This window comes from Carcharodon carcharias, chromosome 13 (assembly GCF_017639515.1).
Source record: "Carcharodon carcharias isolate sCarCar2 chromosome 13, sCarCar2.pri, whole genome shotgun sequence".
Classification (NCBI taxonomy): domain Eukaryota; kingdom Metazoa; phylum Chordata; class Chondrichthyes; order Lamniformes; family Lamnidae; genus Carcharodon; species Carcharodon carcharias.
Genome location: NC_054479.1, coordinates 69,818,548 through 69,840,421, shown reverse-complemented (window position 1 = coordinate 69,840,421; position 21,874 = coordinate 69,818,548). Strand labels below are relative to the sequence as shown.

Genomic DNA, 21,874 nt, shown 5'->3' with positions numbered 1-21,874 from the left:
GTGTGGGGTGTTGAGGAATGGGGTGGGGATGTGGGGTGGTGAGGAATGGGGTGGGGGTGTGGGGTGGTGAGGAATTCCGTTCGGTAGTGGGGTGAGGGGTGGTGAGGAATGGAGTGGGGTAGTGGGGGAGGGTTGGTGAGGAATGGAGTGGGGTAGTGGGGTGAAGGGTGTTGAGGAATGGGGTGGGGATGTCGGGTGGTGAGGAATGGTGTGGGGGTGTGGGGTGGGGCATGGTGTGGGTGGTGATGGGAATGGTGTGTGGGTGTGGGCTGGTGTTGAATGGGCTGGCGGTGTGGGGTGTTGAGGAATGGGCTGGAGGTGTGGGGTTGTGGGGAATGGTGTGTGGTGTGGGGTGGGGCCTGGTGTGGAATGGTGTGGGGGTGTGGGGTTGTTAGGAATGGGGTGGGGGTGGGGGCGTGGGGGTTTGTGAGGAATGGTGTGAGGGTGTGGGGTGGGGCGTGGTGAGGGTGGTGATGGGAAATGGGGTGAGGGTGTGGGGGTGGGGCGTGGTGAGGAATGATGTAGGGGTGTGGGGTGGGGCGTGGTGAGGGTGGTGATGGGGAATGGTGTGGGGGTGGGGCGTGGTGAGGGTGGTGATGGGGAATGGGGTGAGGGTGTGGGTTGGGGCGTGGTGAGGAATGATGTAGGGGTGTGAGGTGGGGTGTAGTGAGGGTGGTGTTGGGGAATGCAGCACGGGTGTTGGGTGGGGCGTGGTGAGGAATGGGGTGAGGGTGTGGGGTGGGGCGTGGTGAGGAATGATGTAGGGGTGTGGGGTGGGGCGTGGTGAGGGTGGTGATGGGGAATGGTGTGGGGGTGTGGGGTGGGGCGTGGTGGGGAATGGGGTGTGGGGTGGGGGTGTGGGGTGGTGAGGAATGGGGTGGGGTAATGGGGGAGGGTTGGTGAGGAATGGGGTGGGAGTGTGGTTTGTTCAGGAACGGGATGTGGGTGTGGAATGGTGAGGAATGGGATGGGGGTGTGGGTTGTTGAGGAATGGGATGGGGGTGTGGGTTGTTGAGGAATGGGATGGGGGTGTGGGTTGTTGAGGAATGGGATGGGGGTGTGGGTTGTTGAGGAATGGGATGTGGGTGTGGGATGGTGAGGAATGGGATGGGTTGTGGGTTGTTGAGGAATGGGATGGGGTGTGGGTTGTTGAGGAATGGGATGGGGGTGTGGGTTGTTGAGGAATGGGATGGGGGTGTGGGTTGTTGAGGAATGGGATGGGGGTGTGGTTTGTTGAGGAATGGGATGTGGGTGTGGAATGGTGAGGAATGGGATGGGGGTGTGGGTTGTTGAGGAATGGGATGGGGGTGTGGGTTGTTGAGGAATGGGATGGGGGTGTGGGTTGTTGAGGAATGGGATGGGGGTGTGGGTTGTTGAGGAATGGGATGGGGGTGTGGGTTGTTGAGGAATGGGATGGGGGTGTGGGATGGTGAGGAATGGGATGGGGGTGTGGGTTGTTGAGGAATGGGATGGGGGTGTGGGATGGTGAGGAATGGAGTAGGGATGTGGGAGTGGGGCGTGGTGAGGAATGGGATGGGGGTTTGGGGTTGTTGAGGAATGGGATGGGGTAGTGGGCTGAGGGGTGGTGAGGAATGGGGTGGGGTAGTGGGCTGAGGGGTGGTGAGGAATGGCATGGGTGTGGGGTGGTGAGGAATGGGGTGGGGGTGTGGGGTGGTGAGGAATGGGGTGGGGGTGAGGGGTGGGGCGTGGTGAATGGTTTGGGGGTGTGGGGTGGTGAGGAATGGGTTCGGGGTGTGGGGTGTGGCGTGGTGAGGAATGGGATGGGGGTGTGGGTTGTTGAGGAATGGGATGTGGGTGTGGGATGGTGAGGAATGGGATGGGTTGTGGGTTGTTGAGGAATGGGATGGGGTGTGGGTTGTTGAGGAATGGGATGGGGGTGTGGGTTGTTGAGGAATGGGATGGGGGTGTGGGTTGTTGAGGAATGGGATGGGGGTGTGGTTTGTTGAGGAATGGGATGTGGGTGTGGAATGGTGAGGAATGGGATGGGGGTGTGAGTTGTTGAGGAATGGGATGGGGGTGTGGGTTGTTGAGGAATGGGATGGGGGTGTGGGATGGTGAGGAATGGAGTAGGGATGTGGGAGTGGGGCGTGGTGAGGAATGGGATGGGGGTTTGGGGTTGCTGAGGAATGGGATGGGGTAGTGGGCTGAGGGGTGGTGAGGAATGGGGTGGGGTAGTGGGCTGAGGGGTGGTGAGGAATGGCATGGGTGTGGGGTGGTGAGGAATGGGGTGGGGGTGAGGGGTGGGGCGTGGTGAATGGTTTGGGGGTGTGGGGTGGTGAGGAATGGGTTCGGGGTGTGGGGTGTGGCGTGGTGAGGAATGGGGTGGGGGTGTGGGATGGTGAGGAATGGGGTGGGGGTGTGGGGTGGTGAGGAATGGTGTGTGGGGGTGTGGGGTGGTGAGGAATGTCGTGGGGGTGTGGGGTGGTGAGGAATGGGGTGTGGGGTGGGGATGTGGGGTGGTGAGGAATGGGGTGTGGGGTGGGTGTGTGGGGTGGTGAGGAATGGGGTGGGGGTGTGGGTTGTTGAGGAATGGGATGGGGGTGTGGGTTGGTGAGGAATGGGATGTGGGTGTGGGTTGTTGAGGAATGGGATGGGGGTGTGGGTTGTTGAGGAATGGGATGGGGGTGTGGGTTGTTGAGGAATGGGATGTGGGTGTGGGATGGTGAGGAATGGGATGGGGGTGTGGGTTGTTGAGGAATGGGATGGGGGTGTGGGTTGTTGAGGAATGGGATGGGGGTGTGGGTTGTTGAGGAATGGGATGGGGGTGTGGGTTGTTGAGGAATGGGATGTGGGTGTGGGTTGTTGAGGAATGGGATGGGGGTGTGGGTTGTTGAGGAATGGGATGTGGGTGTGGGATGGTGAGGAATGGGATGGGTTGTGGGTTGTTGAGGAATGGGATGGGGTGTGGGTTGTTGAGGAATGGGATGGGGGTGTGGGTTGTTGAGGAATGGGATGGGGGTGTGGGTTGTTGAGGAATGGGATGGGGGTGTGGTTTGTTGAGGAATGGGATGTGGGTGTGGAATGGTGAGGAATGGGATGGGGGTGTGGGTTGTTGAGGAATGGGATGGGGGTGTGGGTTGTTGAGGAATGGGATGGGGGTGTGGGTTGTTGAGGAATGGGATGGGGGTGTGGGTTGTTGAGGAATGGGATGGGGGTGTGGGATGGTGAGGAATGGGATGGGGGTGTGGGTTGTTGAGGAATGGGATGGGGGTGTGGGATGGTGAGGAATGGAGTAGGGATGTGGGAGTGGGGCGTCGTGAGGAATGGGATGGGGGTTTGGGGTTGTTGAGGAATGGGATGGGGTAGTGGGCTGAGGGGTGGTGAGGAATGGGGTGGGGTAGTGGGCTGAGGGGTGGTGAGGAATGGCATGGGTGTGGGGTGGTGAGGAATGGGGTGGGGGTGTGGGGTGGTGAGGAATGGGGTGGGGGTGAGGGGTGGGGCGTGGTGAATGGTTTGGGGGTGTGGGGTGGTGAGGAATGGGTTCGGGGTGTGGGGTGTGGCGTGGTGAGGAATGGGATGGGGGTGTGGGTTGTTGAGGAATGGGATGTGGGTGTGGGATGGTGAGGAATGGGATGGGTTGTGGGTTGTTGAGGAATGGGATGGGGTGTGGGTTGTTGAGGAATGGGATGGGGGTGTGGGTTGTTGAGGAATGGGATGGGGGTGTGGTTTGTTGAGGAATGGGATGTGGGTGTGGAATGGTGAGGAATGGGATGGGGGTGTGGGTTGTTGAGGAATGGGATGGGGGTGTGGGTTGTTGAGGAATGGGATGGGGGTGTGGGTTGTTGAGGAATGGGATGGGGGTGTGGGTTGTTGAGGAATGGGATGGGGGTGTGGGTTGTTGAGGAATGGGATGTGGGTGTGGGTTGTTGAGGAATGGGATGGGGGTGTGGGTTGTTGAGGAATGGGATGGGGGTGTGCGTTGTTGAGGAATGGGATGGGGGTGTGGGTTGGTGAGCAATGGGGTGGGAGTGTGGGTTGTTGAGGAATGGGATGGGGGTGTGGGTTGTTGAGGAATGGGATCGGGGTGTGGGTTGTTGAGGAATGGGATGGGGGTGTGGGATGGTGAGGAATGGGACGGGTGTGTGGGTTGTTGAGGAATGGGATGGGGGTGTGGGATGGTGAGGAATGGGATGGGGGTGTGGGTTGTTGAGGAATGGGATGGGGGTGTGGGATGGTGAGGAATGGGATGGGGGTGTGGGATGGTGAGGAATGGGATGGGGGTGTGGGTTGTTGAGGAATGGGATGGGGGTGTGGGATGGTGAGGAATGGGATGGGGGTGTGGGTTGTTGAGGAATGGGATGGGGGTGTGGGTTGTTGGGGAATGGGATGGGGGTGTGGGTTGTTGAGGAATGGGGTGGGGGTGTGGGGTGCTGAGGAATGGGATGGGGGTGTGGGTTGTTGGGGAATGGGATGGGGTAGTGGGCTGAGGGGTGGTGAGGAATGGGGTGGGGTAGTGGGCTGAGGGGTGGTGAGGAATGCGGTGGGTGTGGGGTAGTGAGGAATGGGGTGGGGGTGTCGGGTGGTGAGGAATGGGGTGGGGGTGAGGGGTGGGGCGTGGTGAATGGTTTGGGGGTGTGGGGTGGTGTGGAATGGGTTCGGTGTGTGGGGTGTGGCGTGGTGAGGAATGGGGTGGGGGTGTGGGATGGTGAGGAATGGGGTGGGGGTGTGGGGTGGGGGTGTGGGGTGGTGAGGAATGGTGTTTGGGGGTGTGGGGTGGTGAGGAATGTGGTGGGGGTGTGGGGTGGTGAGGAATGGGGCGTGGGGTTGGGATGTGGGGTGGTGAGGAATGGGGTGTGGGGTGGGGGTGTGGGGTGGTGAGAAATGGGGTGGGGGTGTGGGGTGGTGAGGAATTGCGTTGGGTAGTGGGGTGAGGGGTGGTGAGGAATGGAGTGGGGTAGTGGGGTGAAGGGTGTTGAGGAATGGGGTGGGGATGTCGGGTGGTGAGGAATGGTGTGGGGGTGTGGGGTGGTGAGGAATGGTGTGTGGGTGTGGGCTGGTGTTGAATGGGCTGGCGGTGTGGGGTGTTGAGGAATGGGCTGGAGGTGTGGGGTGGTGGGGAATGGTGTGTGGTGTGGGGTGGGGCCTGGTGTGGAATGGTGTGGGGGTGTGGGGTTGTGAGGAATGGGGTGGGGGTGTGGGGGTGGGGGTTTGTGAGGAATGGTGTGAGGGTGTGGGGTGGGGCGTGGTGAGGGTGATGATGGGGAATGGTGTGGGGGTGTGGGGTGGGGCGTGGTGAGGAATGATGTAGGGGTGTGGGGTGGGGCGTGGTGAGGGTGGTTTTGGGGAATGTGGCGGGGGTGTTGGGTGGGGTGTGGTGAGGAATGAATTAGGGGTGTGGGGTGGGGTGTAGTGAGGGTGGTGTTGGGGAATGCGGCGCGGGTGTTGGGTGGGGCGTGGTGAGGAATGGGGTGAGGGTGTGGGGTGGGGCGTGGTGAGGAATGATGTAGGGGTGTGGGGTGGGGCGTGGTGAGGGTGGTTTTGGGGAATGTGGCGGGGGTGTTGGGTGGGGTGTGGTGTGGAATGGTGTGGGGGTGTGGGGTTGTGAGGAATGTGGTGCGGGTGTTGGGTGGGGCGTGGTGAGGAATGGGGTGAGGGTGTGGGGTGGGGCGTGGTGAGGGTGGTTTTGGGGAATGTGGCGGGGGTGTTGGGTGGGGTGTGGTGAGGAATGATGTGGGGGCGTGGGGTGGGGCATGGTGAGGGTGGTGATGGGGAATGGGGTGGGGGTGTGGGGGTGAGGGTGGTGATGAGGAATGGGGTGGGGGTGTGGATTGGGGTGTGGTGGGGAATGGTATGGGGGTGTGAGGTGGGGTGTAGTGAGGGTGGTGTTGGGGAATGTGGTGCGGGTGTTGGGTGGGGCGTGGTGAGGAATGGGGTGAGGGTGTGGGGTGGGGCGTGGTGAGGGTGGTTTTGGGGAATGTGGCGGGGGTGTTGGGTGGGGCGTGGTGAGGAATGATGTGGGGGTGTGGGGTGGGGCATGGTGAGGGTGGTGATGGGGAATGGGGTGGGGTGTGGTGAGGGTGGTGATAAGGAATGGGGTGGGGGTGTGGATTGGGGCGTGGTGATGGGGAATGGGGTGAGGGTGTGGGGGTGAGGGGTGGTGGGGAATGGTGTGGGGGTGTGGGGGTGGGGCGTGGTGGGGAATGGTGTGGGGGTGGGGCGTGGTGAGGAATGGGGTAGGGGTGTGGATTGGGGCGCGGTGGGGAATGGCGTGGGGGTTGTGGTGGGGAATGATGTGGGCGTGTGGGGTGGGGCGTGGTGAGGGTGGTGATGGGGAATGGGGTGATGGTGTGGGGTTGGGATGTGGGGTGTGGTGGAACCATCTATAATTCAGAGAAGGATCGGTCGAGGCTCTGTGGAGTAATTGCACAGTTTTACCAGTAGCTATTGACAACATGGCGAGTGGCACAGCTGCAGAGACTCGGCAGAACATGATGTTTTGGGAAGCTGAATGATTTGGGTTGATCCCTGCACCTTAGCTTGATTAATGGGATATCGAGGGCTCTGCCAGAATTGTCTGGTGTCCTTGCCTGCAAGTCTCTCATGGCGAGGGAGATTTCTAGGGTGTGCTTAACATCACTGTTGACCTTGGTGAGTAAACAGAGCTGTATGGCGTTGTCCTGAACTCCACAAACTAATGGGTCCCGTGCATATCATTGAATGTGTCCCCAAAGTCACACCATTCCTCACCACGCCCCACCCCACACCCTCACACCATTCCTCACCACGCCCCACCCCACACCCCCATCCCATTCCTCACCACGCCCCACCCACACCCCCACCCCATTCCTCACCACGCCCCACCCCACACCCCCACCCCATTCCTCACCACGCCCCACTCCACACACCCACCCCATTCCCCATCACTACCCTCACCATGCCCCACCGCACACCCCCACATCATTCCCCACCATGCCACACACCCACACCCTCACCCCATTCCTCACCACCCCACACCCCCACACCCTCACCCCATTCCTCACAACGCCCCAACCCACAGCCCCACCCCATTCCCCACCACCCCCCACCCTCACCCATTCCTCATCACTCCTCACCCTCTTCTTTAGAGCCTGACATACTGCACCCGGAGCGCACCAGACTCCGGCTACTCTTTATTTTCTTTAAACAAGCTGCTAACCCAGGCAGAATCTTCCACTACAATTACCTTCAGAAAGCAATACCCCACTGATTTTCCTACCTTGGCTGTATTAGGAATGCAGCTGAGAGATTTCTCATTCCATTAATAATCCTAATGCTACTGAAATCTTATTACAGGATAAAGGAGATTAGAAGGTGCAGGTACATCAGGCTGACAGGCTAAGAAATGGATAATAAATGCGTAAATAGGGGAGAGGAGCAGAGGGATATGAGAATATATAAACATAAATCACAAAAGTAGTGGCAAAGGTTAGCAAAAGCCATAAATAAAACAATGCTAGCACAAGAGTCCATTTCTGCTGCTACAGAATTCAGGAGTAGAAATGCTACGTTAAATTTGTATCAAACCTTGGTTAGACCACACATGGAATAGTGCAAATAGATCTGGCTTCATTACTATAAATAGAATATGAGGAACCGGAGAAGGTGCAAAGATCCACATGGATGCTATCACAGCTGAGAGATTAGAGCTATCATGAAGGATTGAAAAGACTCTAGAAAAGTCTTCTCTAGAAAAGAGAAGATTGAGGGGTGACCTGATGAGGATCTTTAAGATAATTGTAGTAACTGAGGGTACGGACTCAAAACGTTAACTCTGTTTCTCTCTCCATAGATGCTGCCAGAGCCGCTGAGTGTTTCCATCATTTTCTGTTTTTATTTCAGATTTCCAGCAGTATTTTTCTTTCACCATACCTATGTTATATACTTATACACCTATATACCATATACACCTAGAAACCTATATACACCTATATACACCTATATATGTCTATATACTTATATACCATATACCTATAATACCTATATACTTGTATACCATATACCTATATACCTATACATTTATATACCTATATACTTATATATCTATGTTAGAATCTCTGCTCCTATGGTTAAATGACATTGCCCCTAAAGTAAACAATTGGCTGACACAGCTTTGAGCCAGCTGCCAGTCGGAATGGGCAATGCTGAGATTACTGGAGGTATCACAGTGTGTGAAACACCTTCCTATTGACCTCCACCGCCCAGTTCTCCATACCACAAGCACACCTAGACCATTCCCAAAAGGACAACACAGGATGGGGGTGTTGAGTGGACAGGGGGTGGGGGCTTTGCAATACATACAGCATGGCACCATTCTTCATGTGGGGCAGGAGCTTACTGCCGGGTGTAGCAAGAAAACCAGAGACACAACATCGAAGTGAGATGCAATGTCCACTGTTAGAAACACAAAAAGGCCCAGTAGAAACACTTCTGCAACGACACCAAGAATAAGTTATGACAGATGTGGAGGTGACCACGGACCGGACGCCTGTAAGTTCCAGAAGGCAGAATTCCATTACTGCCATAAGAAAGGTCATGTAATAAGACAATGCAGGGCAAAGTCGAAACAGCCTGTGAAGCAGCAAAGCAACATGACTGAATTAAAAAATGCAGCAGAACCGGAAGCTGCCAATACCGACATTTATTCCTTGTATAACATCACTGCAGTGAAAACCGAACCTATCACTGTCACAATCCAAGTTAATAAGAAGCCACTAATAATGGAAGTGGATACAGGAGCCTCAACTACACTGGTGGGAGAGCACACTTTCAAATACCTTACTGAAGGTAGACAGCCAATAAACCTAGAGCGAACAACTGCTAAATTAAGGTCATACACGGGAGAATCCATTCAGGCGAAGGACATCACCACAGTACCAGTGTCTTACAGACAACAGGCAGCCCAGCTGCCTGTAATAATAATGAAAGAAGAAGAAGCCAGTCTTTTAGATCGAGACTGGTTACAGAAGATGAAGCTTGACTGGTCTGACATATTTCACCCGATATCAGGAGCTCCTGAACTGCTAAGGAAATACAACATGATTTTTCAGGATGAACTAGGGAAGTTAAAAGGTGTGCAGGCCAAGGTGTATGTAGATCCTCAGGCAACACCACATTTCTTTAAGGCCAGACCTGTGCCTTACACATTGAAGGAGTATTTAAGAAAAGATATACTGGCTTGGAGGCAGTTCAATGTCTGGAATTCTCCACCCCAGAGAGTTGTGGAGGTGAGATCACTGAAAGTATTTAAAGAGGAGATAGATTTTTTAAATATCGGGGAGTTGAGGGATTTGAGGAGTTGGCACGAAAGAGGAGTTGAGGCCTGGGGCAGATCAGCCATGATCTTATTGAATGGCGGGGCAGGCTTGAGTTTGGTTACTGTAATGACTCGACGGAGCAGACAGGTTTTGACAAGAAACAGATAAACTTTAGTACAAAGAGCTTTTTAGATGGTACATGTTCGATCAGGACTCTCATCAGGAAGCCTCCCCCTCATCACACCCCGCCACCCCCCTCCTCGAATTACCCGCACTTAGGGCTCGTTGGTCAGAGCCTCCAAGAACATCACATGACTCCTGATAGACAGTAGGAGAGGCTGGCACTTACTCTTGCTCCTACTTCTTATGTAGAAGGTAGACACAGAGCTGTGCCAGTTAGAAAAGCTGGGCATCATCCAACCTGTTCAATTCTTGGAATGGGCAGCACCCATAGTTCTAGTGGTTAAGCCTGACCAAACCATACACACCTGTGGGGACTATAAATTGACTATAAATAATGCAACAAAACCAGGCAAGTACCCCGTCCCAAGAATCGAGATTTATATGCAAAGCTGGCTGGAGGCAAATCCTATACAAAATTGGATATGAGCCACGCCTGCCAGCAATTAGAACTGGATAGCAAGTTGAAAGGATACGTGATATTAACAAACACAAGGGTCTTCATTAGTATACTCACCTTCATTAGTATCGTCTGCATGTGCAACCTTCCAGAGAACAACAGAGAGTCTTTTGCAAGGACTTACCCGAGTAGTAGTATACCTAGATAATGTTCTAATCACAGGGTCAACTGAGACTGAACACTTGGCCAACCTGCAGCAGGCTGGCCGGTGACCCCTGCAGACATGCAGCGGGCTGGCCAGTGACCCCTGCAAACATGCAGCGGGCTGGCCAGTGACCCCTGCAAACATGCAGCGGGCTGGCCAGTGACCCCTGCAAACATGCAGCGGGCTGGCCAGTGACCCCTGCAAACATGCAGCGGGCTGGCCAGTGACCCCTGCAAACATGCAGCAGGCTGGCCAGTGACCCCTGCTAACATGCAACGGGCTGGCCAGTGACCTCAGATGTCCCAAGGTGCTGTGTGGTAAAAAGTACTTTTTAATGTAGTATTATTTAATGTAATTATTTATTGTAGTAAATGCAGCAACCGATTTGCGCACAGCAAGCTCTCACAAACAACAATAAATAAATGACTAGATGATCCACTTATTAAGTTATATTGGTTGAGGGATTAATATTAAAGCAGGAAGAACTTCCCTGTTCTTCAACGCCATTCATCTGAACAGCTAGTCAGGATCTCAGTTTAACATTTCATCCAAATGACAGCTTCATGGGCAGTGCAGCATCCCCTCAGCACCGTACTGGAGTAGTAGTCTAGATTTTACATTCATGCCTTTGGATTGGGACTTGAACATTTGGCCTCCCAATTGACAGGCAACACTGCATCATTGCTACCTCTTAAGCATAATGTAACCAAAACCTCTTAACCATAAAGTAACCAAAACCTCTTAACCATAGCTGTCACTTTTGATTTGAACCCTGACTTCAGCAGTTTTGTGTTCTCTGTTTCTCTGTTCCATCCTCCCATCCACTTTCAATCCGATCACAGAATCCGTGATATTCTCTCTCAGCTCCGGTGAAGGTTAACTTTCCTCTTTTTCTTTATAGATACTCAATTGGCCTGTTCTACATCCCCCGTCTCTCGCTTTTGATTTCATCCAATAATGTAGCCAGTGAAACCAGTGTCCCTGTCTCCTTCCACAACACATTTCCTTTAATACTTACAGGATTGATGGTGACAGATACAGTGCTGAACTTTCAGCTTCTTTATTACGTTTAATAAAGTACCAAACTCCCATGTGGCTCTTAACCCAGACGTGGAATTATTAGAATTTCAGAATTAAAAACAAATATATTTCAGTGAACTTTCACAAGAAGTCCCAAAATGACAAGTTCCTACTTGTTCGTGTGTCCTGGCATGAGGACGCTTCTCAGTGATACAGATTTACTGTTTTCAATTTATGTTGGCCGAGACATTTCCCCAGTGTTCAGTGCTGTGGCTTGTTACTGATTCTCCACACTTTGGCCTTCCTTTCTAATAATGTAAGATTAATGGTCACTAAATCATGTCCCAGGGATCCATCTCAAAAAATTCAATAGCCCAAAGCGTAGGGTTGCCAACTGCAATTAAATGTATTCCTGAAGGCTCTGTCACATGACTTGCCCCCACGCTCCAACCATTAGTCAGTCAACACATCCATTCTTGTGTCGCACTGCTTTCCTACATTAATTCCTACAAAAAGACTCACTACTCAGTTGGATGATACTTGACTGTCAGCCAAACAGCCTTTTTCTCCCATTTGCAATATTTTTATATCCAGTAAAGAGAAATGTTCAAAGAAAAAGAACAACTTTTTTTTCATGTCATGATGATTTTTCTCCAGGATTGCACACAGCAGTGTCCTTCCAGTTTCTGGAGACTCCAGGCCAATCCTGCAGAGTTGGCAACCCTACCAAAGTAGCACAGCCCCACTGCCCACCTCAGCCTCCATCCCCCCACAACCACCACATTCAGATCTCTCTGTTGGAAATCTCCCATTTCACACATGTTCAGCATCAGGAAACATTTCCGTTGTTTATATTGGATCAAATGGAAATGCAGGATAAAACTGTCTCACAATTGAGGACTGAGTAGAAAACAGTGCATCAAGCTGATGTGAATGTGAGTGACACAGAGTGATGAGAATGTGGAACTTGCTGCCTCATGGAGTGGTTGAAGCAGAACATAACTGATGATAAGATTTAAAGGGAGCCTTGATGTATGAGGGAGAAGGGGATAGAGGTAGGGAGAAGTAATCAGAGTGAAGGAGGTTTGTGTGGAGTATAAACACCAACATAGACCACGAGGGCTGAATGGCCTGTTTCTGTGCTGTAGGTTCAGTGTAGTTCGAGCAGAGCTGCTGTCTTGCGTTGATTTAGCTGACCACAGTTGGAGCTGTGGTGCAGATACAACCGGCCCAAGACTCCTTCACCTAGAGAAAGGGAAACTGCTCAGAATTCCTGGTCCTGCAATGACCCAGTTTGCAAAGAGCCACACGTGGCCACTGGGCCACGGAGAGACTGCACTCAGTTTTGAGGCACACCAGCTGTGAACTTGTGTTAGGAATTAGAGTAACAGTCAAATTATTTTCCTTAAAAAATGGTTGTGTTAATAAGTTTTAGGTGATGCAACAATAAGCTGAAACTGGTTTGATCACATTTGATGGGCTATAGAATACTTGATCACAGCATGAGGACTATTGATCAAAGCAAGGTGAAGGCTGATGTTACAATTGTTACACTATCCAAAAGTGCGTTTTCATCTTACTCCTCAGTGATTTGAACCTCCACCTCATCATACCCTCTGAGTTTACTGTCCTCCTATTCTCTTTCCATATTAACTCCCCACCCATATTCACGATCAGCCTCTCAACCTTATCACACCCCACTGTGTTATTCATAGATAAAGCCAACTTGGATCACTTTCTATATTCCTCTTCCCCATTCCAATCCAAATTCCTTTTGTGTCTGTCCCTGGAGAAAAATCTCCTCCACGTCACTTGTAGCTGTGCTTTCAGATTCCTGACCACCACCAACCATTCATCATGACATTTCTGTAACTATCAATCTACACCTGCACACCCTCAGGTCCACCTTTGATGCCCTAATTCCCAGTGAAACCATTACACTCTTTCAGCCTTGGTGTGGTCCCCATCTCTGCTCCCTTAAGTCCAAAAGATGCAGTCTTGAACATCTCTGGCAGACAGCTGCTGGAGCTATCCATCTCCTGGTCTGGCTGAACCCCATAAAGCACTATCGGGTCCTGTCCTCCTCTGCCAAAACTGTTCACTATTCTGGGATCATTCTGAAAGGCAAAGATAACCCCCGGCTACCTCCAACTCTCCCTCCACCTCAGCTCACCTGCTACTAAAATCCTCACCCATGACTTTGCTCCCCCTTGGCTTAACAATTCAATGTTCTCCTGGATGGCCCCCCCATCCTCCACCTTACATAAACCTGACCTCAGCCAAAACCCTGCTGTTTGTATCCAAACCCGTTCACCTATCACTCCTCTGCTTGCTGACTTACATTGCTTCCTGTCTGGCAAGGCTTCAATTTGAACATTCTCATTCTGTTTTCAAATACCTCCCTGACCTTGACACACCAGGTCTCCATAGTCTTCAGCCCTACAAGACTTCAGGTTATCTGAGCTCTGCCAATTTCAGCCTCGAGAAACCCTGATTTTAAGCACTCTGCCATTGGTGCATGACCTTTCAGCTACCTAGACCCTAAACTCTGAAATTCCCTTCCTAAACCTCTCCAACTCTCCTTCTTTCAGAGGCTTCTTAAAAGCTACCTCTCTATGTCAGCCCCTCTGTTCTACAGGTCAAATTTTGTTTGTTAATGCCCCTGTGAAACACTTTGGACATTTGTCAGTGACCATGGTAAGCTTTCAAGAAATAGATATATTAAAAACAAACCTTGGCGTAAAAATTTATCTTTGGGTGTCAGCATATGTGTTGCACATTAAAGGCACTGTATAAATGCAAGTTCTTGTTTTTGAATGTGAAGTAAAGAGAACAATAAGAGGGTCATTTGAGCCACAGAACTGAGGCCTATTAACAGGACAAGAAAGGAAAAAGAAATTAAACAGAGAAAGCTAGAGCTGGTGGCAAATCAAAGGAAGGTCACCAGGAAGAGGCAAGGTTATGTCTCGACATATAGGAGTAGGTAATACCATTTTAATTGCACCTACTGCTTTAGATGGTAAGACTGTTAGCATGTGGCTTTGTCAACTGTGCTTTGCATTGTCTGAGAACTCTATTACCACAACCATTTTGGTATAGTCTTGTTCTGAATGCTTTACACTAGCCCGGGGTTGGGGTAAAAGGAAATGACTTCTTGAGAGGAGTAGCAGAAAGTGACCAGTACATTGGGCTATGACTCTAGCAGGAGTCAGTGCCATTAGGGGAGTCGGAGCTGAGATGGATTCAAAATAAGCTATTAATCCAAAAAGCTACAGGTGCTGATGGTTTATTCTTTACGTGTGACCATAGACAATACGATTCACAGAGCACCATAGTTGGCCCTGACCCTACCAGGGTCTGTGAATAAGGAGAAAGAGCAGGATTTCCCCCAACCAACTGACTCCAGGCTCCCTCAGGCCAATCTTACTTCCCTCAGTTGGTGTCCCACTGACAGCAGCAAATATGGTGTCAGCTGCGGCTCAGTGGAAGCAATTTCCCTTCTGAATCACAATACTGTTCAAGACCCACTCCAGACACTTGAGCAGACTCCAGGCTGACAATCCCACTACAATACTGAAAGTGCGTTCAACTGTCAGAGGTACAGTCTTTCAGATGAGGTATTAACTGAGATGTAGTTTATTTTGTTGTTGGTGTGTGGGATCTTGCTATTTGTAAATGTGGCTGCTGTGTTTCCTATACTACAACATATGATTACACTTCAAAATGTACTCAATTGGCTCTAATGAGCTTTGGAAGTCCTGAGGTCATGAAAGGTTCTTTGTAAATGAAAATTCTTTCTTTAACACAGTATTGGCAAATACCTGATAGTTGACACCCTATAATTTTCCCTAGGAAGACTCTGCTACTGCACTGTATTTTCAACAAGATTACATGGCCAGGTGACCAAAAAGCAACCAAACATTAGGGGCTGTTGTATTTGACAATAGCTTTCTTTAAGTAAATTTGTTATACATATATATAAACACCAAACAGTTCCAACATGAAGCTGTCTACATTTACCATGTGATCATGACATAACGTTTTCATTTGATTTCAAATATCCTTGGTGAAATTTGAAATGTGTTTAGTGAGAGTTGGGATATTTTACATAGTATGACCTAGCTACATACTGTTTCCATTACAGAAACAAGCCATTCAATTCAACAGGTGCAAGTTCCACACGAGCATCCTCTCATCACTCTTCATCTAACCCCATCAACATATTCTTCCATTCCATTCTCTCTCATGTGTTTATCTGTCTCCTTAAATGCATCTGTTACCTCAGCTACTTCTTGTGGGAGCAGGTTTCACATTTTCAGGCTGCATTTTTAAAAATTCTTCATGGGATGTGAGTGTCCCTGGCTAGGCCAATATTTACTGCCCATCCCTAATTGCTCTTGAGAAGGTGGTGGTGAGCTTCCATCTTGAATCGCTGCAGTCCCTGTGGTGTAGGTACACCCACAGTGCTGTTAGGGAGGGAATTCCAGGAGTTTGATCCAGCGACAGTGAAGGAACAATGATATATCTCCATAAGGTCAGGAGTGGGGATGTTGGCTGATGATTGCACAATGTTCAGCACCATTTGCTATACTGAAGCAGTCCATGTCCAAATGCAGCAAGACCTGGACAATATCCAGGCTTGGGCTGACAAGTGGCTACTAACATTTGAGCCACACAAGGGCCAGGCAATGACCATCTCCAACAAGACAGAATCTAACCATCGCCCCTTTGCATTCAATGACATTACCATCACTGAATCCCCCACTATCAACATCCTGGGGGTTACCATTGACCAGAAACAGATCTGGACTAGTACAAGAGCTGGCCAGAGGCTGGGAATCCTGCAGCGAGTAACTCACCTTCTGACTCCCCAAAACCTGTCAACCACCTACAAGTCAGGAGTGTGATGGAGTACTTTCCACTTGCCTGGACAACACTCAAGAGGCTTGACACCATCCAGGACAAAGCAGCCCACTTGATTGACACCACATCCAAAAACATTCACTCCCTCCACCACTGACACACAGTAGCAGCAGTGTGTACCGTCTACAAGATGCACTGCAGCAACTCAACAAGGCTCCTTAGGCAGCACCTTCCAAACCTGTGATTGCTGCTACTACATAGAAAGACTAGGGCAGCAGACACATGGGAACACCACCACCTGGTAGCTCCCCTCCAAGCCATTCACCATCCTGACTTGGTAATATATTGAGGGTAGATTGGGAAACTAGATTTAAAGATGTGATGGTAGACAAGCAATGGGTAGCATTTTAAGAATTAATACATAATTTGCAACCAATATCCATTCCTTTAAGGTATAAAAGCCCCAATGAATAAGTGGCCAAACCATGGCTATTAAGAGGATTTACAGATAGTATTATGTCAAAGAAAGAGGTTTAGTATGTTGCCAGAAAGGGTAGTAAGCTTGGCAGTTGGGAGAATTTTAGAATTCAGCAAAGGAGGATAAAGAAATTGATGAGGAAAGAGAAAAGAGAATGCAAGAGTAGTCTAGAAAGGGACAAAATTGCAGATCGTAAATGTTTCTCTCGAAATGTGAATAGGAAGAATTTAGTGAAATAAAAGTGGGCCCATTAGAGGTAGAGGCAGGTGAAATTATAATGGAGAATAAGGAAATGGCAGAGACATTAAACAAATGCCTTGTACCTGTCTTCATGATAGAAGACACAAAAAACATTTTGGGAAAATTGGGGAACCAAGGGTTTAGTGAGAATGATGAACTTAAAGAAATCAGTATAAGGAAAGAAATATTACTGCGGAAATTAATGGGGCTAAGTGGTGAATACCCCTTGGACCTGATGACCTGCATCCTAGTGTTTTATAAGTGGCAGCTCAGAGATAGCGGATGCATTGGTTTTTTTCCTTCCAGAGTTCCTTAGGTTCTAAGACAGCACCCAGGGTAGGTAGGTAGCAAACATAACACTGTTATTTAAGGAAGGAGGAAGAGAGAAAATGAAGAATCATAGGCCAGTTAGTCTAACATCAGTAGTAGGCAATACACACAAATCTATTATAAGGGACATGGTAACAGGGCACTTAGAAAATAACAATATGATTAAGCAGAGATTTATGAAAGGGATATCATGTTCAACAAATCCATTAGTTTTTTGAGGATGCAACTAGTCAGATGGATACGAGGGAACTCATGTACAGTATTTGGATTTTCAAGTCTTCAAAATGCATTTGATAAGGTGCCACACAGGAGATTATTATACAAAATTAGGACTCATGGATTTGGGGATAATATATTAGCATGGACTGAAGATTGATTATTGGGCAGACAACAGAGAGAAGGAATAAATGAGACATTTTCATGTTGGCAGGCTGTGACTTGCAGGATCAGTACTTGGGCCTCAGCTATGTACAATCTATACTTGCATCTTGGATAATAAAAATGCTGAATATTTTTTGAATAGTGAGAGACTGGCAAATGTTTGCATTCAGAGAGACTTGGGTATTTGTACACGAATCACAGAAAGTTAATATTGCAGATACAGCAAGCAATTAGGAATGTTAGTTTTTGTTACAAAAGGATTGGAGTATCAGAGTCAAGAAATCTTACTACCATCATACAGAGCATTGGTGAGACCACATCTGAAATATTGTGTACAGTTTTGGCCTCCTTAGCTCCCTCGAGGGAGTGCAATAAAGGTTCACTAGGCCAGTTCCTGGGATAAGAGTATCGCCCATTTACAAGAATGGGAGGTGGTCTATTTGAAAGATACAAATTGCTTGTCAAGGTAGATGCTGAGAAAATGTTTGCCTTGGCTGGAGAATCTAGATCATGGGGGCCTACTTTCAGATTAAGGGGTTGGCCATTTTGGACTGAGGTGAGAAATTTCTTCACTCGAAAGATTGTAAGTCTTTGGAATTCTCTATCCCAGAGAGCTATGGATGCTCCATCATTGAGCATATTCAAGACAGAAACCAATAGGTTTTTGGATACTGGGTCAATTAAGGGATATGGGGGAAATGTGGAAAGATGGAATTCAGGTCCATGAGCCATGGTCTTGTTGATAGTGGAGCAGGCTGCAGGGATATCATATATAGGCTCCAGCTCCTATTTATGAACATACAAACAAGGAGCAGGAGTAGGCCATTTGGCCCTTCAAGCCTGCTCTGCCATTTAATTAGATCATGGCTGATCTGATATGACCTCAATTCTGCATCCCATATACCGCCGATAATCTATCAACCCCTCACTTACCCAGAATCTATTCACCTCTGCCTTAAAAATATTCAAAGACTCTGCTTCCACTACAGTTACAGGAAGAGAGTTCCAAAGACCCATCTCTGTCTTAAATGGGTGACTCCTTATTTTTAAAACAGTGACCCCTAGCTCTAGTTTCTCCCATAAGAGGGAACATCCTCTCCATATCCACCCTGTCAAGAACCCTCTGGATCTTATATGTTTCAATTTGTAAAGAAGTTTCTCCCAAAGTTCCTACTAGGCTTATTAATAACTGTCTTATATTTATGACTGTTTGATCTGCTTTCTCTTGCAAGTAGAAAGATTTTCTCTACATTTACCCTATCAAAGCTTTTCATTATCTTAAAGACTATCAGGTCACCCCTCAGTCATCTCTTTGCTAAAAAAAAACTTGGGGCTGTTCAGCTATTCCTGGTAAGCATAACCTCTCAGTATAATTCTCCTAAATCTTTTCTGCACTTTCCCCAAACCGCAATATGGTAACAGTTGAAATATTTCAGTGAGATGGAATATGTTAGTGGGCTTTTGAATAACAATGATATTTCACATGTTTATATCAAGATCTATAATATTTTAATTATTTTGTAATGTTTTAGTAGCATTTGGAATATAGCAGTGAGATTCAGAATGTTCACTGCGGGATTGCAAATGTTTCAAAGGTCACAGTGAGGTCTAGAGTATTTTAAAATAATATTATAGTTCCTTATGTACAGTAAAATCTAGAGTGAGTTTGGGAATATTTAAATAAGGTTTACAATATTTGGTTAGTTTAGAAATGTTTCCTGTGACACTTGGAATATAACTTAAGGTTTATTTTTTAAACAAAAAAATTGCAGTTAAGAAACTTAATGAAATGAATATTTACACACTTGTATTGTAAAATGTGTTAAGCGTTAGGTTAAATTAAACAACTTCAAATTAAATTGTTTTGAGTAAAAAGTAGATTGTACGGTATTTCACTGGTATTTTTAAATGACATTTGGGAGGCTTTACTAAAATGTAGGTTTTTAAAAAATCTTTGTGAGACTGAGAAGATTCTCCCAGAGGCATGGGATTAGCCGGGAACCTGTCAGCTCCCAGCACTGCATTGCATTGCAAAACTCCCTCTGGGAAACTTGCATGAACACTGGGAGCACTCTCTCTCTCTTCATGCATAATTTCAACAAATGACTGACAAAAGAGCGGTTCAGGCGTGATCTGTTTACAGGAAGCATAGGATTAGGGTTTGTTGACAAGACACATCTCCACCCCCCGACTCGCTGGGACTGATATATAATATTGAACACGAGGAGGCAGAGAGCCCTGCAAACAGCGGAGGGAATCACCATTCGGTGGAATAATTCCTGTGTAGCTGCGACACGGATGCCCATTATTATTCTCCTTAGGGCGGTTCAGTCTGGCTGCCTCTTATACCTGTCACTAGATCATCAAACAAGGATCTTATTTAAATATTATGTTTTCTTAAATTTGTCTGTAATTAAAGAGAATGATTATCGAAATTAAAAGAACCCAAAGCGGAATATATAAAAATGCCCGTTTGCCTTAAAGTGAATACTGTGCACTCAACAGATGTCCCAGAGGCCGCTCGGCCCTTTGTCTCTGTGCTAGCTCTCACCTTGCGGAGCAGTCTGAGCAGCCCGACCGCCTGTTCGGCTCTCTGTTCCCGGAGTAGTGCCTGAATTTCCCTGATCCACCCCACCCTACGGACGTATGGAGCTGGGGCCGTCTTCTGGAAAGACAGCCGCTCGGGTTTCAGGATCAGGGAAGCGAGGGGGAAATCAACGCGCCGCTCTCTGCTCACAGGCGGCACTGTGTGACGAGCAGCCGGGGACACCGAGGAGAATTCCTGGACAGACGCCGATCTGGGGCACTCCTCCTGCGGGCTGAGACCGCTAACACCGCCTCCACCTCCACCTCTCGTTAATTTCGAACCCATTTTCCAACTTGCGACGGAGCTGAAATTGACCAGGAAAAAATCCAACTTGTCGATTTCGTGGCAACTGCAGAGTCAAAAACGCAGTTTTACATTTCAAAGCACACTTTACTCTGCATCTTCCTGAAATTCAACACCATTTATCCCAGTGCTCCCTCAATGACTGTGTCTCTCTCTGCCCCAGTGCACTACCCCCTCTCTTTCTGCCCCAGTGCACTCACCCTCTCTCTCTGCCCATGAGCACTAACCCCTCTCTCTCTCTGCCCCAGTGCACTCACCCTCTTTCTGCCCCAGTGCACTCACCCTCTCTTTCTGCCCCAGTGCACTCACCCTCTCTCTCTGCCCATGAGCACTAACCCCTCTCTCTCTCTGCCCCAGTGCACTCACCCTCTGTCTCTGCCCCAGTGCACTCACCCTCTCTCTCTGCCCCTTTGCATTACTCTCCCCCTGCCCAAGGGCAATACCCTCTCCCTAACCCAGTGCACTACCCTCTCTCTCCCTGCCACAGTGCACAACCCGCTCTCTCTCTGCCCCAGTGCACTCCCCCTCTCACTCTCTGCCCCAGAGAAATTCCCCCCTCGCTCTCTGCCACAGTGCAATTCACCTCTCTTCCTCTGCCCCAGGGCACTCCCGCTATCTCGCTCTCTGGCCCAGCGCGCCCCCTTTTTCTCATCCACAGCGCGAGCTCCATCTCACTGCCCCAGCGAACTCGCTCTGTCTCTCTGCCCCAGCGAACTCGCTCTGTCTCTCTGCCCCAGCGAACTCGCTCTGTCTCTGCCCCAGCGAACGCGCTCTGTCTCTCTGCCCCAGCGAACGCGCTCTGTCGCTCTGACCCTGCGAATGCGCTCTGTCCCTCTGCCCAAGCTAACGCGCTATGTCTCTCTGCCCCAGCGAACGCGCTCTGTCTCTCTGCCCCAGCAGATGCGCTCTGTCTCTTTGCTACAGCGAACTCGCTCTGTTTCTCTGCCCCAGCGAACTGGTACTGTGTCTCTGCCCCAGCGAACTCGCTCTGTCTCTCTGCACCAACGAACTCGCTCTGTCTCTCTGCACCAACAAACTCACTCTGTCTCTCTGCCCCAGCAAACGCGCTCTGTCTATCGGGCCCAGCGAACGCGCTCTGTCCGTCTGCCCCAGCGAACTTGCTCTGTCTCTCTGCCGCAGCGAACTGGCTCTGTCTCTCTGCCCCAGCGAAGTGGCTCAGTTTCTCTGACCCAGCGAACTGGCTCTGTCTGTCTGCCCCAGCGAACTCGCTCTGTCTGTCTGCCCCAGCGAACTGGCTCTGTCTGTCTGCCGCAGCGAACTCGCTCTGTCTCTCTGCCCCAGCGAAGTCGCTCTGTCTCTCTGCCCCAGCGAATTCGCTCTGTCTGTCTGCCTCAGCGAACTCGCTCTGTCTGTCTGCCCCAGCGAAGTCGCTCTGTCTGTCTGCCCCAGCGAAGTCACTCAGTCTGTTTGCCCCAGCGAAGTCGCTCAGTCTGTTTGCCCCAGCGAAGTCACGCTGTCTGTCTGCCCCAGCGAAGTCACTCTGTCTCTCTGCCCCAGCGAACTGGATCTGTCTCACTGCCCCAGCGAACTCGCTCTGTCTCTCTGCCCCAGCGAAAGCGCTCTGCCGCTCTGCCCCAGCGAACGCGCTCTGTCTCTCTGCCCCAGCGAACGC

The 21,874-nt window shown here is 49.8% G+C and overlaps 1 protein-coding gene across 1 annotated transcript in view; it reads right to left on the bottom strand.

The window, feature by feature from the left end:
* LOC121285514 (leucine-rich repeat-containing protein 75B-like) overlaps positions 1–20,359 on the bottom strand; it is a 794,595-nt gene extending 774,236 nt beyond the window's left edge. The window contains exon 1 of the mRNA XM_041202033.1: positions 19,903–20,359. Coding sequence (XP_041057967.1) covers positions 19,903–20,223 — 321 coding nt within the window. The 5' untranslated portion in view covers positions 20,224–20,359. The remainder of the gene's footprint in view (positions 1–19,902) is intronic.
* Between the last annotated feature and the right edge of the window lie 1,515 nt (positions 20,360–21,874).